The sequence below is a fragment of the Echiichthys vipera genome (genome assembly GCF_963691815.1).
Source record: "Echiichthys vipera genome assembly, chromosome: 11".
Taxonomy (NCBI): Eukaryota; Metazoa; Chordata; class Actinopteri; order Perciformes; family Trachinidae; genus Echiichthys; species Echiichthys vipera.
In genome coordinates, this window is record NC_139836.1 from 13,137,176 (window position 1) to 13,156,207 (window position 19,032).

The 19,032-nt window shown below is 39.5% G+C and overlaps 1 protein-coding gene across 2 annotated transcripts in view; it reads left to right on the forward strand.

Annotated features, from left to right (window-relative positions):
* Positions 1-19,032, forward strand: part of macrod2 (mono-ADP ribosylhydrolase 2) — a 446,660-nt gene that overhangs the window by 299,818 nt on the left and 127,810 nt on the right. For both annotated transcript variants that reach the window (XM_083922595.1, XM_083922596.1), the window contains exon 6: positions 12,852-12,973. In XM_083922595.1, the coding sequence (XP_083778721.1) occupies positions 12,852-12,973 (122 nt within the window). The remainder of the gene's footprint in view (positions 1-12,851; positions 12,974-19,032) is intronic.

Here is a 19,032-nt window from a genome sequence, read left to right on the forward strand (position 1 = left end):
GTAGGTGCCTTCTTTTTTTGAGTCTCCCTCCCTGGAGGAGCTTGGTCACAGTTCTTCTTCATCCGTATGGGGGCCTGAAACTTTCTCTGTGGGTGTTTGGAAACAGGGTAGAGGAGAGCTGAGAGAAGAGAGGAGTGTGAGAATGACCTCTATTTATTTTAATAGGGCCCTCTCACAGACGTTGTCAGTGTTGCCTCACATTGATGGGCAAGTTTTGATGCTGTTGTAGATAATCTGTCTTTGTATGTTTGTGTGAATGCATGGAGGAGTGTATCTTATAAGACCCAGGTCCTTTGAGACTGCACTGGCTGGATGGGTCCTTGTCACTGCTCTTTCAGTGGAGGTACCTGAAACAGACACAGATAAGAGCCTGCTCTGGTGGCCCTCACAGATGGAGCAGTAATGGGGCCATACCCCAGTTCCACTGGCTGAAGTCTGCCGCAGTCATTTAAGGGAGGTCATACTCTAAACAAGCAAAGTGCCCACAGGTGATGCAGAAAAAGATTTTACTGAATGCTGCTATTGTGTTGGGAAGGCATGGTGGCTCGACGGTTGGCTTCGTTGCTTTCCTGCAAGAGGAACCTAGGCGTGAATCCCAGCCCATTGTGTAGTTTGCAATGTTTGCACTGGTTTCTAATGGCTTTTGCTGTTTCCCCATAATGGAACCAATCCACCAATTCTTTGGAAATGTATGTTTATTAATAAACCAGTGAGAGATTGACACCATATTGCCTTTCTGGTTTTGCTTTTCTTAATGTGTTATGGAATATTGCTCAAAATAAGATAATACGTGCAAAGTACTATGTAGGTGCAGTGGTAATCTTGAAGAAGACGGAGAACATCGATCTGATTAACTGCATTGAATCCCTCAGGCCTACATTACCCAGGCAGCTGGTTCAGTAGTGAAGGAGTTTGTTGTGATTAGTCTTGTAATTAAACTGCACTGACTATGAATACATGAGTAATGAGGGGCATCCTGGATGTGAAAGGAGTTGATAAGAGGGCTGTCTATTTGGTGGAGCTTTGCGCTGAGTGTCACCTGTTCCTGCCAGATAAAGTGCAAGAAATAGGAAAAGGGCTGAGCCACTCAATAGTTGCTCCCAAACGTCACTGCCCACCACTTCCTTTTGATCCACACTTATTTCTGTTCTTATGGTTTACAAAATTCCGGGAGATTGTTTCACAGATTTTTATATTTGAAAAGAGAGCAGCATATTTGTAACGTCCCTCTCTCCTGTCAAACAAAACTAAAAAGTCTAAAAAACAATCATATACAGATCAAATAATGATTTTGCATTCACATGAATACAGGCCTCAGTCCAGCCCCAGGGAGAGAGTTTCAGCATGAGATGATGCAGCCCCCCTGCAGTTTTTTCTTATTGCAGCCTTGTGAATGTCAGCATGTTAGCAACTGTCTTGACAATTTTTTGATATGTAGTAACAGTATTTTCAAAGGCCTGGTGGCATTATCATATTACTTTGAACTCCAAAAATAAGAGAGCAAAAAAAAAAGGGTCCTCTTTCTCAGTGCTTCAGGGCTACACTTAGGTCTACGCTTGCCAAGATTGGAGAGTTTATCATTCATTTGAAAGAGCAGAAGGTCAAAAGTTATTATCTGATTAACAAAAATATTTATTTGCTTCGGGCTATAATATAAAGCGACCCACTTTTTTAAGCGAATGGTAGAATAGAAGCGAACAAAGTTGATAGTACAAAGACAGCAATAGCTCATAGATCATTTTGGTAATTATTGGCCCCAATTTTTATATTTGTGAATAAACAAACTTGTCATTAAAAATGCACAAGATTCAGTCTTTATTAAATTGTCTAGATATACACAACACTGAAGCCTAGATACTAGCTTTAGTGCACATCAACACTTTGAAAAGCAAATATGGGGAACATGCTGAGTTCATTAGTTAGAACAATGTCTAAATATCAAGGAAAAAATCTGTGCATACATTTTTCAATTGTAGCTAATGTGACGTCCTGGCTTTGCAGGATAATTGAAAGAGCATTTATTGTTTACCGGTCCCATATCTGCTGGTGAGAGTGAAGTACAATAGTGCTGCATAGAACTATTTATTCCCATTTCCCAACCCTTACTTACCCAAACAGTGGCTTGAATGCGCCTTTGTAATTAATGTCATTAGGATAATTTGAAGAGTGTGTACACATGTTGCTGGAATGAGAGCGTGCTTAATCTCTCGACCAGCAGTGTCTTTCTCCATCAAATCCAAGTCGGGAGCATATGTCTTAATTGAAATGACGAGTAATAGCATCTGTGAAGGCCACATCACTTTCAGTCTCCCTGCAGCTGTGCTTCCACAACTGTGTGTGTGTGTGTGTGTGTGTGTGTGTGTGTGTGTGTGTGTGTGTGTGTGTGTGTGTGTGTGTGTGTGTGTGTGTGTGTGTGTGTGTGTGTGTGTGTGTGTGTGTGTGTGTGTGTGTGTGTGTGTGTGTGTGTGTGTGTGTGTGTGTGTGTGTGTGTGTGTGTGTGTGTGTGTGTGTGTGTGTGTGTGTGTAAACCTTACTGACATTTCAAAGATTCATGAAGCTCAACTCACCAGCTCAACGACCTGCTCGCACAGGCCCCCATAGAATTATGATGCACTGCCCAGGCTGCTTGGTGCCCTAATCAGAGAAATGATGAGATGCAGTAGACAGGTAACAACATCCCAGTCTAATGTTCAGTGGCAAAGATGAAAGGCTATACTCAGACGCTATGTTGTTTGTTTTGTATATTTACTACAAAGGAAACAGAGCAGGTTGCCTTTAAAGCCCTGCCATAACATGGCTCCTTGCTGCTGGGGAACTGGCAAGTGAACAATAGATATTGCAAATCCCTACTGTATGTGATTGTATAGATTGTCTCTGCCAGTTATATTCAAATCTAGCCACCGTGCCTGCAGTTCCCGACCCCCATCAACAGCATCTCTCAAAGGTGTTTCTAAGGGGGTCCATGTTGTACAGGAAATCAAACTTATTATTTTCCTCACAACATGTATGTGGTTGACTCAGCATGGCTGCTTGCTCTTGAACAGTGTCTGCATGCTGGTTCTGAGCTACATCACCACATATAACCAAGACACGCCTGCAGACACTAGAAAGAAATTGACACAGTCGTATGCAGAGTAAGTGAGATGCAATGGTTGTAACTGATGGAACAGTACAGCTAAAATAAAACATTTTTTTTATTATTAAGCAATAAGCCATGAGAGGCTATAGTTTACAGTGATTTTAGAACAGCTGAGGGGCAGCTGTTAACTTAAGTAAGATTTTCATCTATTTCATTGCCTTAAAGGGACTTTCTATCAAAGAGAGAGTTAAAACAATGGTGACTGATCATCTGACCCACTAATGAAAGCACTTTTACTTGCCTTTTGCCGAGTATTCCAATATCTGTGTCTGTGGCAACATCCCCGGGCTAGATGTAAATAAGCCGCCATGTTAGCGAAGCTGCTGACTGCAATTGGTTTGTCGGCCCAGATTGTCACCAATGGCTATGCTACATTCACTTGTAATTGGAAATTGTGATCTTCCAACTTGAGTCAGGCTTGTAGTAAGGCCAGAATTGTAATAGGAACATGTGTGTGTGTGGATTTAAGAAGGTAAGATGTAGGGGAGGGACCGGAAGTAGAGAAGGTGAATGTGTGTCAATAAAGTTTACAAAAAAGCAAAAAAAAAAAGTCAGCACACATAGTGACGGGGTTCGTAACAAGATTGAGGGCTCTAAAAGTACAGGCTCGCCTGCAATTACATCTTACCGCCAAAGAGGCCGCTAAAAACAAGGTATCTCAAATCTTATGGTGTACAAGTTTAAACCCCCTTTGCTTATTCTAAACATGTTTAAAGTAAACAGGTACTAAATAGAAGAGAGCAACACATGAGGCTGTCCTCATTCTGGTGAATAATTGGCACAGTCACACTGATGTTGTGATGCTTTCACAGCTTTATGTTTTAACAGCTTCGAAAGCCACTCAGCTAATCAAAATCAAGTGTCACTTGAAGTTCATGTTTTTTGTGGGGTTTTTTGTGCATGTTTCCTTTTAAAACACTGTATGTGTACCTTTTTTCCCCCATTTCGACTATACATATATATGCTTGTTTTTATACGTGTACATTTGCTACACTGGAAATGGTACTGTGTATATCACCAGTCTCGCCTCATGCATGGCAAAACTAGTCTCATAATCACATTTTATTCAAAACATCTAGAAAATGCTTTGAAGAACTGAGTGAAAAAAGAGCAAGCATCAGAACTAGCGAGCGTTGTTGAGAGCAGTGTCACTTGGCAGCTCATTCAAGCTTAGAGGAATGTTATAGAAAGCCCAGAGCAGTGGAAACAGCTGGTGGTGCTGCTCAGTGACTTCCTCCCTCTGTCTTTACCCTGGGCCCGTTGTCCCTGTAGACACTACCAGGGCCATTCTTACAGCATGTGTACAGCAAAACAATCATCACATTCCCAATGTTCTTGTCCTTCAGTATGAGGCCAATGTACACTCTCTCTCTCTCTCTCTCTCTCTCTCTCTCTCTCTCTCTCTCTCTCTCTCTCTCTCACCCTCACACACAGACACACACATATCTACCTCACCTTCTGTTCAGTACAGTAAAGCAGTAAAAAGTGTTTGCCAGCAGCCTGAGAGATGGCGTTTCCATTTAGTGTTCTTTTCTTTCACTTGAAGAGCTTCTTGACATTTGAAGATAAAAGTATTTTACTGTTTTTATATTTGTGTTCTGTATGTGCATGTCCACAGTGTGACACCGGAATATTGAAAAAAAATCACACGCATCATAATTGACAGTATGAAAAAGTGCTGATCAGTGCTTCATGAAAAATGGCACTGAAAGGGCCCGAGCATCATGTCAAAAGTGATTAATAAAGTACGGTAAGAACCATGCATAAAACATATCTTAGCTATAACTAAACTAATCTTAGCTGTTCTTGTTCTGTATGAACTATTATTAAATAATTATTGTTCACAATCAGCAAAAAACATTCCTTTGATATTGCACATGTGCGTTATGCTCTGTTATCATCCTTTCTAACGGCTCCCCTTTTGCTCTTTAGCCCTTCTTCTGTTTAAGTGTGACAGATTCTCAGTGACACTCACAATGGAAAAGCTCTTTGGAAGCCCAGCGAATGAATAATCACTAAGGCACCCCTAATCCATTTTTAAAGAAGGGAATATTATTGCACTAACAACTGTATCTGCTCGGCTTGCAGCAGACCCCTCCAGGTTTGCAAAAAGCCCCCTCTTTCAGATTGGAGCTTCAGCGAGCGTTAGGGGATCACTCTGCACTCTCCGTCACCATGACAACACCAGTTCCATGTCCGAGTGGGTGTACACACTTCATTTAGTAATCCTCAGCGACCGACGTGGGAACAGCTGTGTGCATGCTGAGAGTGTGCAGGCTAGCAATCACACCAAAATACACTTAATTACAGAAAACATGGTCACTCCTGTGGGTATTATGGAATTAGAATTCGAGTGGCAGTGGTTGGCATCTACTGTACAGTACTTACATTTTTTATCAGGAAGTAATGTGGCCTTTACCTAAACTGGCACAGTTGTACTGGTTGTTGTTTGATATATTTGATATATTTTGCTGAGTTATACAAAGATACAAATACACTCACCTGATTCATTTTGAAATCTATTACCACTGAGCCATTAAAGAAGCATCAGGGAGCAGTGTTAACATGCTTTAAGTGCCGAGACTTCACCCACACAACTCCCCAAAACACACACATGCACGCGCACAGACACACACAAACACACAAACCATCTCCCCCAGTCTTGCAGTTTCTTTTTAATGTGTGTGTAACTCACAACCAATTCTCTCACTCTTTATCTCTTTGTTATCATTTGAGCACAAGTATGCAAATATCATATCAATCTTTTTAAAACCTAGCTAAATCGTTTCACTCGTTAAAAGCCAATCAAGGCAAGGTAGTTTTATTTATGAAGCATATCACAGACATAGAAGTAGGTTCAAGGTGCTGTGCAGAAAAGTTTAAACAACACAAAAAAAAGAGCAAAAATAGAAGACATAATACAATAAAGGAGTTTTAAAACGTTAAGCTGAAAGCACTTGAGAATGAGGATGTTTTTAGTTTGGATGGAACAACTGCAATACTTGGGGCTTTTCTAAATAAAAAGGTACATAATTTAGTGGAGAAAATGTTACCACGCATTAACCCGCTCTCTCTCTGACTATTTCTGCTATCTTGTATTTTAAAATTTCTGGGTACAGAATTGTTCAGTAAATCTACAACATGGGGTGTTGACGCAGGTGAATTCTCACCTGCCAAAACTCTAACATGCCATGTACCGCTCTGACACACTGACAGTAAGTCACATGTACAGATGAAGGAATGGGAAATGTTGGAGAGGCATTTCAAGCGAGATGTCATCTTTCTTTCTTTTTCTTTTTGTTCTTCAAGGGCCGTTGAAAGCTTTGAAGAGAAAGCTTTGTGATTGACAAAAGCTGGCGTTTCCTTTCAGTTCACAATGACGGCCACTTATTTGCTGTCTTGTTTAGATGTGTGGAAACAGTCCTTAATTAAAACCAACATGTCTATAAAAGTTGAAGTATGGATGCTTTATTTTGACTATTTGGCCATGCTCAACAATGTTTAACAAGAGCATGAAATTATACAGCACTGAGTTAATATGGGGTTATATACAATAATGTCTTCAACTTTCATCCTCATGTAGTGAACAGTTAAAAATGTTATTCTGTTCATTTTTGGGTTCATACTTACATATTTTGGGTTCATACTGGAACATTTTTACATACTTAAATTGTTAAAAAACACATTCTTTGTCTGGATATAACTGTATTTACCCTCTGTCTGCAACACTCCATTTTAGTACATATCTCTTAAAAACCTCATTGGTCACTTTTTGGAGAAGGACGGGCACTTTCAAAAAAAAGTCCAATATTTTCCAACAAGCAAAACCTTCAGTGTCAGTTTTAATACTATCTACTGTAAACTCAAACATATTGGAGCCTGACAAAGTGGATTTTTGTGTGGTATGTGATCTCAGGATTCTGGTGTTAACCTGCGATATTGTGAGAATTCAGCAGAGGTAACTCACTTTTTACAGGTTGGGACCTTTAATGTAGTCTACATAACATATGTGTTACAACAGACTAACTAACATAAAAATGCTGCTGAACTACTTCTTATGAAGCTGTCTTATGAAGCTGTCTTATGAAGTGGAAATGTCTGTGTCAACATCACAGATTACGGTGTGGCTGGAATGAAGTTTCAACCCATATAGAGCAGAATAGCTATATATATCTCCCCTGTGTGCTTCACCGCTGAATTAGCTTTTACATGACACTCCCTCGTCTGCTCTTCTGTGTTTTGTTTCCATTTTTGTTTTGTTTATGCTTTTGGGGGAAAAAACAACAAAAGAAATTCAATATTAACGACACACAGACGAGATTTCAGCAAGTGCTGTGTTTTTTTATTGATCTTCTTTCTTTAATTTTCTCTGATGCATTACACTATAAAGTCTGACACAATCAAGCCTTATAACAAAAGATAGGCAGTTGTTGCACAACACAGAGCGTCTACTCCTAGATTTTCAGAATAGACACAGCATTCCCCAGATGGTGCTTTTGCTGATATTACTATGCAGATATGTTTTTTTTTAACTGTATATAAGAAATAGCCTCAGCATTAGCATTGTGTTGATCTGTCCATAACAATGAGAGTAAGTCACTGAGCTACTCTGTACCTCTTGACTTCTGATGATCTGACTTATTTTCAGCATCAGTCATAGAACTTAATAGAGCAACTTAATTCTACTAGCAAGGCCTCCACAAACAAGTAAGCATACAGTTCAGTCGCCATACAAATTCTGGCTTACTCCATGAAAATAATGATTGCTGTTAAATTCAATTTTGGCTGAATTTCTTAATGGACTCAAAGTCATTATGTGCTTTGTTGGTTCTTGAGTGTTGAGGATAATTGCCATGGGCAGCACAAAAGTGGTTTGATTATTGTATGCTGGTTCTTGTGAATTATAATAGATATAAATGAGGCTCTCATATCCACATATCTCTATTGTTGGCGAGAATATGACTGTTAAGGGGCAGTCACACTACAGTAAACGTGATAAAGCCTTTTTGGATAGTTATGTGGAATGGCAAAGCAGTCTCAAAGTCAGTCCAGGCAAGTAAAAATGAAAGATTGATTAGGCTGTGAAGTGCTGGTCCTCCCTGAAATAGCATCGCACTTCTCTTCTAAATGAAGTCTAGATATTTCAAAAGATTTTTAGTTGCTAAGAAAGTGGCTTCTTTGAAGTGAGCATGTCCCCTTGGTAGTTATTCAGCTGAGGAATATTTTAGTAGGCTCATCTAAGATGTTCACACACACATGCTTCAAAGTTGGTGTGGTAAAGGGTCATTTCATGTCCAGTCCCTCCCGAACAGGCTTACCGAAACTCACACGCTACTAGGGATGTCTCCATTAGGATTTATTTTTTATTCTTTTTCTCCAGAGTCCTCATCTGATATTTATATTTTCCTACATAATGGAACTGCACAGTAAGGCCCATGTATTAAGAGGATAGAATAGAGAGAATATGTCAAGTTATGTTTGTCATCTGAATAGGTCAGCATAAAGAAACATACATACGTGCTGGTTTCTACCAAACAACAATGGTACAGTAGATTACTGTATTGTGGTTTGGGGAGCAATGCTGTCACTTCCTGAATTCAAATTATTTTGGGTTTGAATAGAGATGTTCAGTCTGATGTGAGAAATGCATATGAGAATCATGTCTTTCATTTGCACTTATGTTGTTATTATTGCACCTGATGGGTAATCATTTAAGAGTAATTTTTGTATACTTGCCCCACTAATCTCCAGGGTCCCTGCTGTTACAGAACGAGGACACTCCTTCTAACACACTCAGGGTGTTGAGGGTTTTTCAGACAAAGGCACTCTAAATTATCTGTATTTTTGTATAATTGAATCCTATAATGCCTCATTATTATTAAAATGTATGCTCATTATGGTACATTAGAGTTCTAGAACAGGCAGGCATCATGTATGCATTGTGGCACATTGACTCCATTTAGAATGAAAATGACTGAGCAACAACTCCACTGTATCCCTGTTAAGGCAGTTTGCAGTCAGTAGCAAACCTGCCTGTAATAAGCCCCTTTCACACATCCACCGTAATGCTGAATTTAGACATTACCCGGAGGAACTGTATGTGAGAAAGCAAATGTCTGAATCAGTTGGACCAGACATTAAACAGACTTTACCTTGCCAGCTCCCTAGTACAAAGTCTGTGTAATGTCCGATTGAGACCATGTGTGAATAGAGCAGCTCATTGTGCGGAGAATTCAAACTGTGCAAGTGGGCCTGTTGATGATGTTTCTTTCATGCGGTTGCCGCGAAACTGAAGTAATACATTTAAACATTCGAGGGTGAAGGAGAAGACGAAGACGCCAACGAAAATGTTTAACTGGAGATACAACAAGATTCTGGAAATTATCTTGGTAAGGGCCCAAACTGAAATCATTAGAAAAATTCAAAGAATGACAAGAGACTCTTTATGGCATCCCTCACCTGAACCAAACAAGAGTATTTCCATTAAGTAATCAAAAACATGTGAGAAAAGGAAACTATGGGCAATGTATGCACCTGATTCTCTGGACATTGTTTATAGGAGGAAACGGCTATAGTAACAGAGAGGATGCAAGTCAACAATTTAATTCAAAGTCTGTAGCTTTATAAAGTATCGTCATAGCACAATAGACCATATCAGTCGTTATCAGTCTTGTTATGGTATTTAACTTAACACCTGGAATTTAACACACAACTTTAAAATTATTATCCTTGACTCTCATTAAAAAGAAGAAACCCGCGGGATTGTTATTGTTTTGTTGTTATCGGGGTTTTTTTCTTTGCAGAGCTTATGGGCTTATGGGGAAAGAAAGCATGGTTTGAATGGCAATCATCAGTCTTTGCTGGGTCAATTGTGTTACCGACCTTGTAGCCCCAAGCAAGAGACCACAGTGAAGAAATCTAGTGGAGATATTCTGAGAAAAAAAACAACTACAAAAACATTTCCGGGGATGGAAGCTCATTACGTACCGGTGGAATTGGAAAGGCAAGGGTCTTGAAGGAGGTCTGTGTAGTGGGGATTTGATTGTATGTTTGATAAAGAAGTTTTCCATTAAATTCCATTTCTATGCTCACCTGTATATCATAATTCTGCAGATTCTTAACAGGTTAATTTTAAAATGATTGGCGTTTTCATTCCCCACTCATAGGCTTATTTGAAGTCATCTTCTTTTAACAGGTTGGAGCTGCAGAATATGACTTTCGATGTGAAGATTGGATATTGAATGATTCAATTGCCTTGAACATACTAAACAAGAGCATCCTTTGAATGTGTTTCATCGGGTCATGTCTCTTGATTTTTTCTGCATCTGTTATCATGCGCAATAAAGGCCAACCCTCCAAAGTTCAAGAGGATAGCTAGTAATATTTTCAACCCTGCTAAAGATAGAGATGTATGTACCTCTTGTATGGAGATGCACAGAGCTAATTTTAAACATGTTTCAATGAGTGCTTCTGAGTAGCACTGAAATGTGTTTGTTAGCTAATGAATGTAAATGATGACAAAAGCTGATGGTTCCACCAGGAGAAAAGGAACAAAAATGATAAAGACCCATGTTGGATGGATTATCTGCCCGAGCTTTTCAAACTCTCATTGCAAAGAGCATCTTCGTATAATGTATGCATTGAAAAACATTGTGGTCATGAATAACCATTTCCTGAGTTTTCAAACACATTGGAAAAATAACATATTTGCTTATCAGGGGTCCTAACCTTTAGGCAAGAATGTCTTCAGGTTTAATTTCCCCATACCTAATGCACTACACTGACAAGCATCTATTTATTGATATTGCCGAACTAATTAAAATTATTTATATTTCAGTGTTTATGCAGACAAAGTTATTTTCCAGTACAAGCTCAAGTCTTTCAGAAATTAGGATTAAATAAAGTACCCACAATGTAAAGCAGATTAATGACCCAGAACACATCAATGCAAATAATAATTTGATTTTGTTGGATTTAGAAAACTGCAAGGCTTTTCCCTTTAAATAAAAGAGAAACAAAAAAAAATCCGTTCCTCTGAGACCAGGGGTAAAGAGGTCATATGTGTTTGGGTTTACAGATACACTGAAGCAGCTGCCAGAGTGTTTTGGAGCTATACAGCAACTGTCCTCCCTGTAATATCCCTCCTTAGTTACAAAGGGAAATATGCCTTTTACCTTACAGAAACACAGTTACATAAATATTTATTTGATGTGGAAGTGTTGAGGATGCGAGTGGAGACAGCGGTGCTGGTGAGATAAGAACTGTTTAAATTTTCATGAATTCACCAGTAGTCTGGTTTTTGGCGCTTGCCCACACCCTAATTGGCATGTTGCCGTTCTTGTAGTGAAGAACCTCATGAATTATGCACGAAAAACAACTTACCACGTGTCCTATTATAACCACATTGTGCTGTTCAATTTTCAGCCTGCTACTCTGGAAAAAGACAATACTTCAGACAGCTCCATTCTCATTACAGCCCAACAGCAGCTTAGCTGGGGATCGCCTTGTTTCTTACCTCTCCCAAACACAAAATCTTACCCCTAAAGCAACACCAGTGAAAGCCACTTGATTATCTTGTTTCCCCATGCATTTTATCATCCTGACCTATTAAGCAACCAGACATACAACTGAGAACTAAATTTAATCTATAAATGATTTATGGTCAAGTAGACTAGTAATATAGTCTACATTTATTCAGTGGGAAAGTGAGGCTAAGTGTTTTATATTATAAGTAAACGGTGAGGTTACGTGTAAGAAAACACATAAGGCTGCTGGGTTTTTTTTTTCTCACATGCCCTTACCTGAACCAGGTCTGTTCCCTCAGTGTTCACACTAAAACAGGGTTTAATATTTTATTGCAACGAAATGGGGACTTGATGTGTTAAATTGCAAATGTATCATAGTCTATCTATTTTTAATGCTCCATGAATTGAAATTCACCAGCCTATACTGCTGAATGAAGTAAAAGACCGCTATTCTCTCAAAAAGTTTGCTTTTGTGAGGAATTCTCATGAATATAGTATTTTTTATACACTAGTGTTTTGTAAAACTTTGTGTCACTGTGCATTGAAGTCCTTGCAGTTTGTCTTTGTAAATGCATCACCTGTGCTGAACCTCTCTGGAATGCTCTGTGGGTGATTCAGAGTTACTTCTCGTTTATTGATGTTGCCCTGTCCAGCACTGAGAGGACCAAGGGTAGTCAAGCAGAATGCGGAAGATTATGTTTCTGTCAAGTCACTGCTTAGATACTCTTCTTTTCTGTCATCACTCCTATGATTCAATTAAGAAGCTGCATTCCTCAGTCTGGCCAGGCCAGACAAGGAGACCAGTGATTGACAGGTAAAGACATTACTATGCGAAGGGAAAAAGAGTACAGGGAGAGATATGAATATTTGAGTAGATGGCATAAAAGAATCTTGTAATTGATTTTCTATCTAAGCTGCTGTTTCATTTACTGAATAAATGCATTCCTTTCAGGACGCGGGTTGTCCATGTTGTCCCCATTGTTTCATTAGGAATACAAACTTTATTGTATTTTGTATTTGATGGTGATTTTGCAGATTCTAAAAACTATGACTTGACTGCTCATCTGCATGGCAGCCTTGTACTTATCCTAACACTACAGGACACAACTAGAAATGACGCCAAAAGTGTAACATTGCTAGAAGTGGGCTGCGTTGAAATAAACGTTTTGTGTGTCCCCTTCCGACAGATGTGATCCACACCGTGGGCCCGGTGGCTCGAGGTCATGTGGGCCCTAGCGAGACCAATGACCTCACCTCCTGCTACCAGAACTCCCTCAGGCTGATGATGGAGCATGACTTGAGCACTGTGGTGAGTACAGTATGCTAGATAAGTTTACACTTATCTAAGGAGAAATGTGCCCCTGTTCTGTGCAGTTTGAAAGAAATAAATGATGTGCCTCTGTATTTTCTTTTGACAGTGAATAAGCCTTCAGTGAGAAGAGCTGTGTTTGAAAAGTTTAGGAAATTTAGAAAAGGTACAAGAACAAAAGGTTTTAGCATCTTTCATTTGCGATACAGTTCTGAAAAGCCTAATCTTCTTTATTTAAACAAAAGGAACAGAGAACACAACAAATTGGTAACGTTTCATGTTTGTCAAATGAAGGCTTTTCATGTAGACCACTTTGGCTTGTGATTAAATAAACGGCAAGCCTTTGTATCCACCACTCCATATTGCAACTATGGATAACTGCTCAGTTTTTTCTTTATCATTATTTGAAAAGCCACTTTTAGGTTGGAAAACTGTGACCTTTCTTAGATTCTCTAAAGGTTTTGACATACATGCTGATTTCTTTTATTTTTCTGAAAGAAAATAAATGTCTAGCACCAAAGAGTTATTTTAGATGTTTTGTTTCTTGTAAATGACTTTTCCAATTCTGCAAAAAGCATTTTCTTCTTTAAAACACTGGAAAAGCATACAGTTTAGTGAATGTGCCTGATTTATAAGGGCTTTAGAGAAGAAAAGTCCCACACAATCCGCAGCTGGCAACAGCCGATCATTCACACACTATCCCAGCTTCTAGCCTGTTCTGGACCGTATGTTTCAGTCTGGTCCATGTGATATATGGATTTGCCCTGCCCACAGAGGGTAAACAAATCAGTATTGCACCAAATAGCCACAAATCACATTTTCTGCACCAGCCTACTGCCCTGCAGCCTCATCAGAGGCCAATCAATGAAAGTACTCACCAACAGAGAGAGGAGGCATATATGAGTGCCACTTTCATTAAAGATGATTGTGACAAATTCCTGCTCAGTTGATGACTTATTATGAGTGCAACAGACACCTCTAGGTAGCAATTAAATGGATTGTGAAGCTACATGACTGTAGTCGTTGTGATAAGTGTTTTTGAAATTTTATCCAAATCAGTAGCACGCCTGCTGAACAGATATGATGAGCCACAAGCATGACATTACATTAAAATGTCATTTAAACATTAGAATCATTCCTATGGTAGGCTCAAGGCTTTATGGGCAGAGGCAAGGCCTACTCTGCAGCACCAGGCCCCTCAGGCCTATTGCAGCTTGTCTGCTTTCATCGACAAATGTCCCAATCCTTGCATTGTTTTTGGCACATTCCAAAGATTTATTTAGTTTAGGCCTATCACTTGATTTATTTATCCAACAATCCATATATTTATAAGAAACAGAGTTTCTATTTTTACTGGGAGCTGCCTGGATCCTGTCTAATGTATTTATACAGCTGTTCTGTGTTGAGCAGGCCTTCAATGAAAACAGTGGTGTTATGTGATTGACTGGCCTTGTAGGATGAGCCTTGTCATTCCATTATCTCAGCCACAGTTCATTTAGTCTCTCCTTGCTGCAAGGACAACAGAAAGCCTTTTTACCAAAAGCAAAAGGGAAATTGCTGTTTCTTCAAGCAAGGATGTGGCCTTGATTTAGTTTTACTCTAGCTTGCCTTGATATGGAAGACTTACTTGAACATAGGCTCTAAGGGTCTGTAGTCCAAATTATTTGTTAACAGACTGTCTTACGGCCTCCTGGTGAGTCCAAGTTTTTGGTTTGCCGATCAGCTTTAAGCTCATTTTGACTCATCTGAAATGGTCTTACTATGTGTTTTGCTGTGTGAGAGAAATAAGAGATCCTACCAAAGACGGGCACCTCGCCAAGTGGGTCTACAAAGTTGACAAAGTGTGTGTGGGGCTACATTTGCTACATTTGGGAATCCTAGACGGCTAGATCTCTAATGGGGATTCCAGGGAATTACAAAGGAATAGGAGTCAAAACAAAGCCTAACACAAAATAAACTTGAGCATGAAAGATTAAAAAGAAGCAGAGCTCAGGAGTTAATCCCTGTTTCTTCGAGCTCAAAGCCAGCCTTTAGGCTACGAAACAGTACGGCTACCACAACCATCTCATCAAACTCTTTTTGTGACTGTAGCATGTCAAGACAAGGCGTTTACTGGTACCACAGCATTTCAGGACTGCAAACGTATTTCCTTTACCTTAGGGCAGCTCAGTGTGTATGACGGGACATTAACTAGTATCCCCTGAAGTCAGAAATTAGATAGAAGAGCTTTTCCTGTCTTTCAGTGATGTGCTTTTCCAGTCCCTAAGTGATCAGCATTGTACTGATTTACAGCTCTACTGGGACAGAACTGGGGAAGATGGAAAATGTTACTTTTAGGCAACCTAAGGCGATGCCTGGCTGAGTTTAGTGGTTGTTTCTGAGTTTCTTACCATTAGTATTACATAAAACTAATTTGAAAATAACAGCATAAAGGAATAACATTGAATCCATAATGTTTGAAAATCTTCCTTGTGGGCAGCTCAGAAGGTGAATTATGAGGGCAGTAAACTGAGACCCTTGTTTAATTTATTTTAAGAGATAATTTTGGAAATGTGCAATGTTGTTTAAACTCTCCAAGACCAAAGAAGTACATTTTTTACAACATTTAAAGTGTTTTTTATCTAAAGGCTTGAAACTCATACTGATGGATACTTTGCCAAGTGGATATTGGCTGAAATGTAAAAGCAGATGTGCACATTTTGTTTATATGGCAATTCCTGGCCCACAGGGCAAACTGTAAGCATAGGATGCAGTTCTAAGCCTTACTGAGGGGTGGCCTTCGGATGAAAAATGACGATCAATCTGAGCCAAGAAACCTGCTGTTTAACCCCAACACTCAAGTCTAGAGCTATCTGGAACGATTCTGGCTTTAACACCCTGGCTCTTGTTTTACTCTCTGGATAAAGATCCAACGGTTGAATGGCCTATTGAGTTCTGTTTTTCAAATGTGGCTGCAGTGAATGCTGGAAAGTGATACCGTGTATGAGTGCTCATGTGCATGCATACACTATGTCTTTTACATTCATCTTCCTGCGGCATATGCATGTGCCTGTGTTCTTCACTCATTTCTTCCCTACCTAGAGGATTCATATGCTTCAGTGCTTTTTTTTCCCTTTTTTGCTTCGGCTGAAAGAGCGGCATGCTGTCACAGCTCCCCGGGCTCTGACTGACCACAGCCAGGATGCAAGCATTGCCGGCTGTGCTCTGCAACATCACACAGGGAGCCATGGGAGCTGTGCAGCCTGTGAGTAGAGTTTCAGCTCTGGACTGATGAGGAGCGCGTTGTCAAACAGCCCCCTCCTCTGCTCACTGCTTGTTACTTTACAGTATTTTGTTACTTCCAACGGAGGCCCAGGTGAAGAGCCAATGAGAAAATATAGCTATAAATACAGATTTTTGGTGGATTGAGTCTAGACATGATAACACTGCTATGCTGGTCATGGAAATGAGTTAAGATGCTTCAGTTGGCTGTCAATATTTGCTTGAGCCAGGTTGTTTAGTAGGTCTCATCATAGTTTCTCTGAGGATGGTCCATTTGAAAACAGAGGAGAAACTTACTACATTGTTTTTGTTTGTGTGAAAAGGTGCCATCCAGTGCTTTACATGCATAACTGACTGAGACCTGTCAATCACATCATCTTCTACTGTAATCAGGATAAAGGATTTATTATCTGGTGGGAGAATTATTCAAATCTGTGTATGTTAATTTTAACAATGCACTCTTGGGTATGTGTATACTGTATCTGTGCACTGTCAGACCCTGAGGGGTCCTCCTCTCCAAAGAGCTGGAAAGCCATACAGTATAAGGAACTGAGGAGACAGTTAATGCAGGTCCCCTGTCTTGGTTAGTCATGGAAGGCTGCTCAGATTCTTCCCTGGAAGCAAGTGTAGCATCTGTCAGGCAGAAACAGACAGACTGCGTAGGGGGACGCCACCATCTGGAAGCCTTTCAGCCTCAAAATCTGTTTTATTTTAGTGATCATATTAAATACCCCTTAGACTGTGACCTTTAGAATGAAAGAATAAGCATCTTTACCCAAAATATCATTATTGTTTCATTGAATTTAGACTCCCTTTTGAGTCTTAGGGGAGTTTTCTGTTGAGACAAAATAACTATTATTTTTGTCTTGAGGCTAAGTGGAAGAAAAAATACAGTGAGCGATTTAGTTGTTGACTAATGATCTTGTGGGCAACTGAGCCTCCGTTCTGTTCATAATTTGATGTTGACAGGCCACAATTTGATGCTTTTTTGAAGTATCTGTCATTAAGCTATTTCTGGCAGCACGCAGTGGGCTGGCAGCTGTCAGTGTGGACAGTGACAGGGTCCCAGACTGCATTTAGTGGCCTCCTCTCTGACTCCCAGGTGGCCCTGGAAGCGTTTTGTAGTCACAACACACTGGCTTTGAGGAGATCCAGCAGGGAAACCACAAATTGCCCGTTGAGAAAATTGCTGAAAGCCAAGTGGATTGGAGATGAATGGTGTAGAATGATAGGATTAGCCACCCTTGTCTGTGGGCTCATTCCAAGGATGCTAGGAGCATTAGCTCCCATTCATTTTGCCCGACAGTGTTCCCAAAAGGCATCCCCGCAAACAATATCTTGTAGTGACATATCAGCATTCACTCCTTGCTTGAAGATGTTAGTTGATAGCCCCGACTAGATTATCTGTTTAACATGACAGGGACAGCAAGTGAAGAACAAACAAACACTGTATCACTGGGATAGGTGACATTGCCCCCAAGGTGTCTTTTAGATAGACACCGCACTGTTTTGGCCGACCAGTTTTAAAAGAATCTCCTCTGTTCTCAGGAATTTTATGAAACATGCTGTAAATAACTTTTACAGTTCCACCTTTATTAAAGTAGGTCACTGGTGATATTTGAAAATGTGTTTTTTACTGCGTATTTAAGTGCACTGTTCTTTGTCTTTGTCATTATTTATGTTTCCAGACCCTACCATATCAAACTTAACGGCTTTGTGCTCCACCCTATTCCATTTTGGTTTGCAGACTCCCCAAGTGATTAATTAATTTTCATTTATGCACTAAACTGATCGTGCACAAACTTTTCCTCTATCCGCTGCTCTCCCCTTTCCTCGTAAATTATTGTCCACAAGTGCAAGTGACTCCAGATTTATTTATATAATGACTGTGAGAAGTATAGAGTCCTGATTGTGCACATACTTGGCTTCTGATCATAGAAAAGGAAACTATGTCATGAATTGGGATGGATGAATGAGAGTTTTACTGCAGGTTTTAGCAGTCTGCTTGCTTCTGCTTTGACAGCTGCACTATGCTCCATGTACCTGTGCCTTATGAAGATGAAACACCTCCACAGAAGAATATGAAGACCAAATGATATGAAAGAAAGAGTTGAACCTGTTTGTTTCTAATACCAGGTCAATATAACTAACTTCTAACCATTTTTTGTCTCACATCTAAAAGTAGCAATATTACTAATAACTTTTGTTAATGCCCTTCTCTAAGCTAGAGCTGTGCATTGGCAATAATATGGCAGTACGATACGTATCAGGTTACAATTGTGATGATTCAATATGTAAGCAAGGCTAAATTAATATACGATTTTTCAAATCCATTTTTTTAAGGAAAGCTGTAGTAGCATAAAACACATACTGTCATATGCATAAACAGTGGGTTCTTAACCACAACATAAAATGAACCACTGTCATAAATCTTTACATTTGACAATTAATTAAAAATGTAGTGTTTTAGAGATTTTATACAGTATCACAAAACATAATACCGCAACACTGTGTATGAATATTTTCTTACTCCCCTTCTTTAAACCAGTAAATATAGCTTATATGTTTTTTTTTAATTAAGATATGCAGGATTTTTTTTTCTCTTCTACCTGGATATCGTGTTTTTTCAGTTCCTTATAATCAAAATTTAAACATTCTTGCATTATCTATTACAGTGTTTATCTAGTTAATGATCTCGAGTTGAAACAGACACCTAGCTTGATTTAGGGAAATACACAGTATGTGATGCATAGAATTTCATCAGCAATTAGCTGCAATATGTGATCATAACCCAGCCC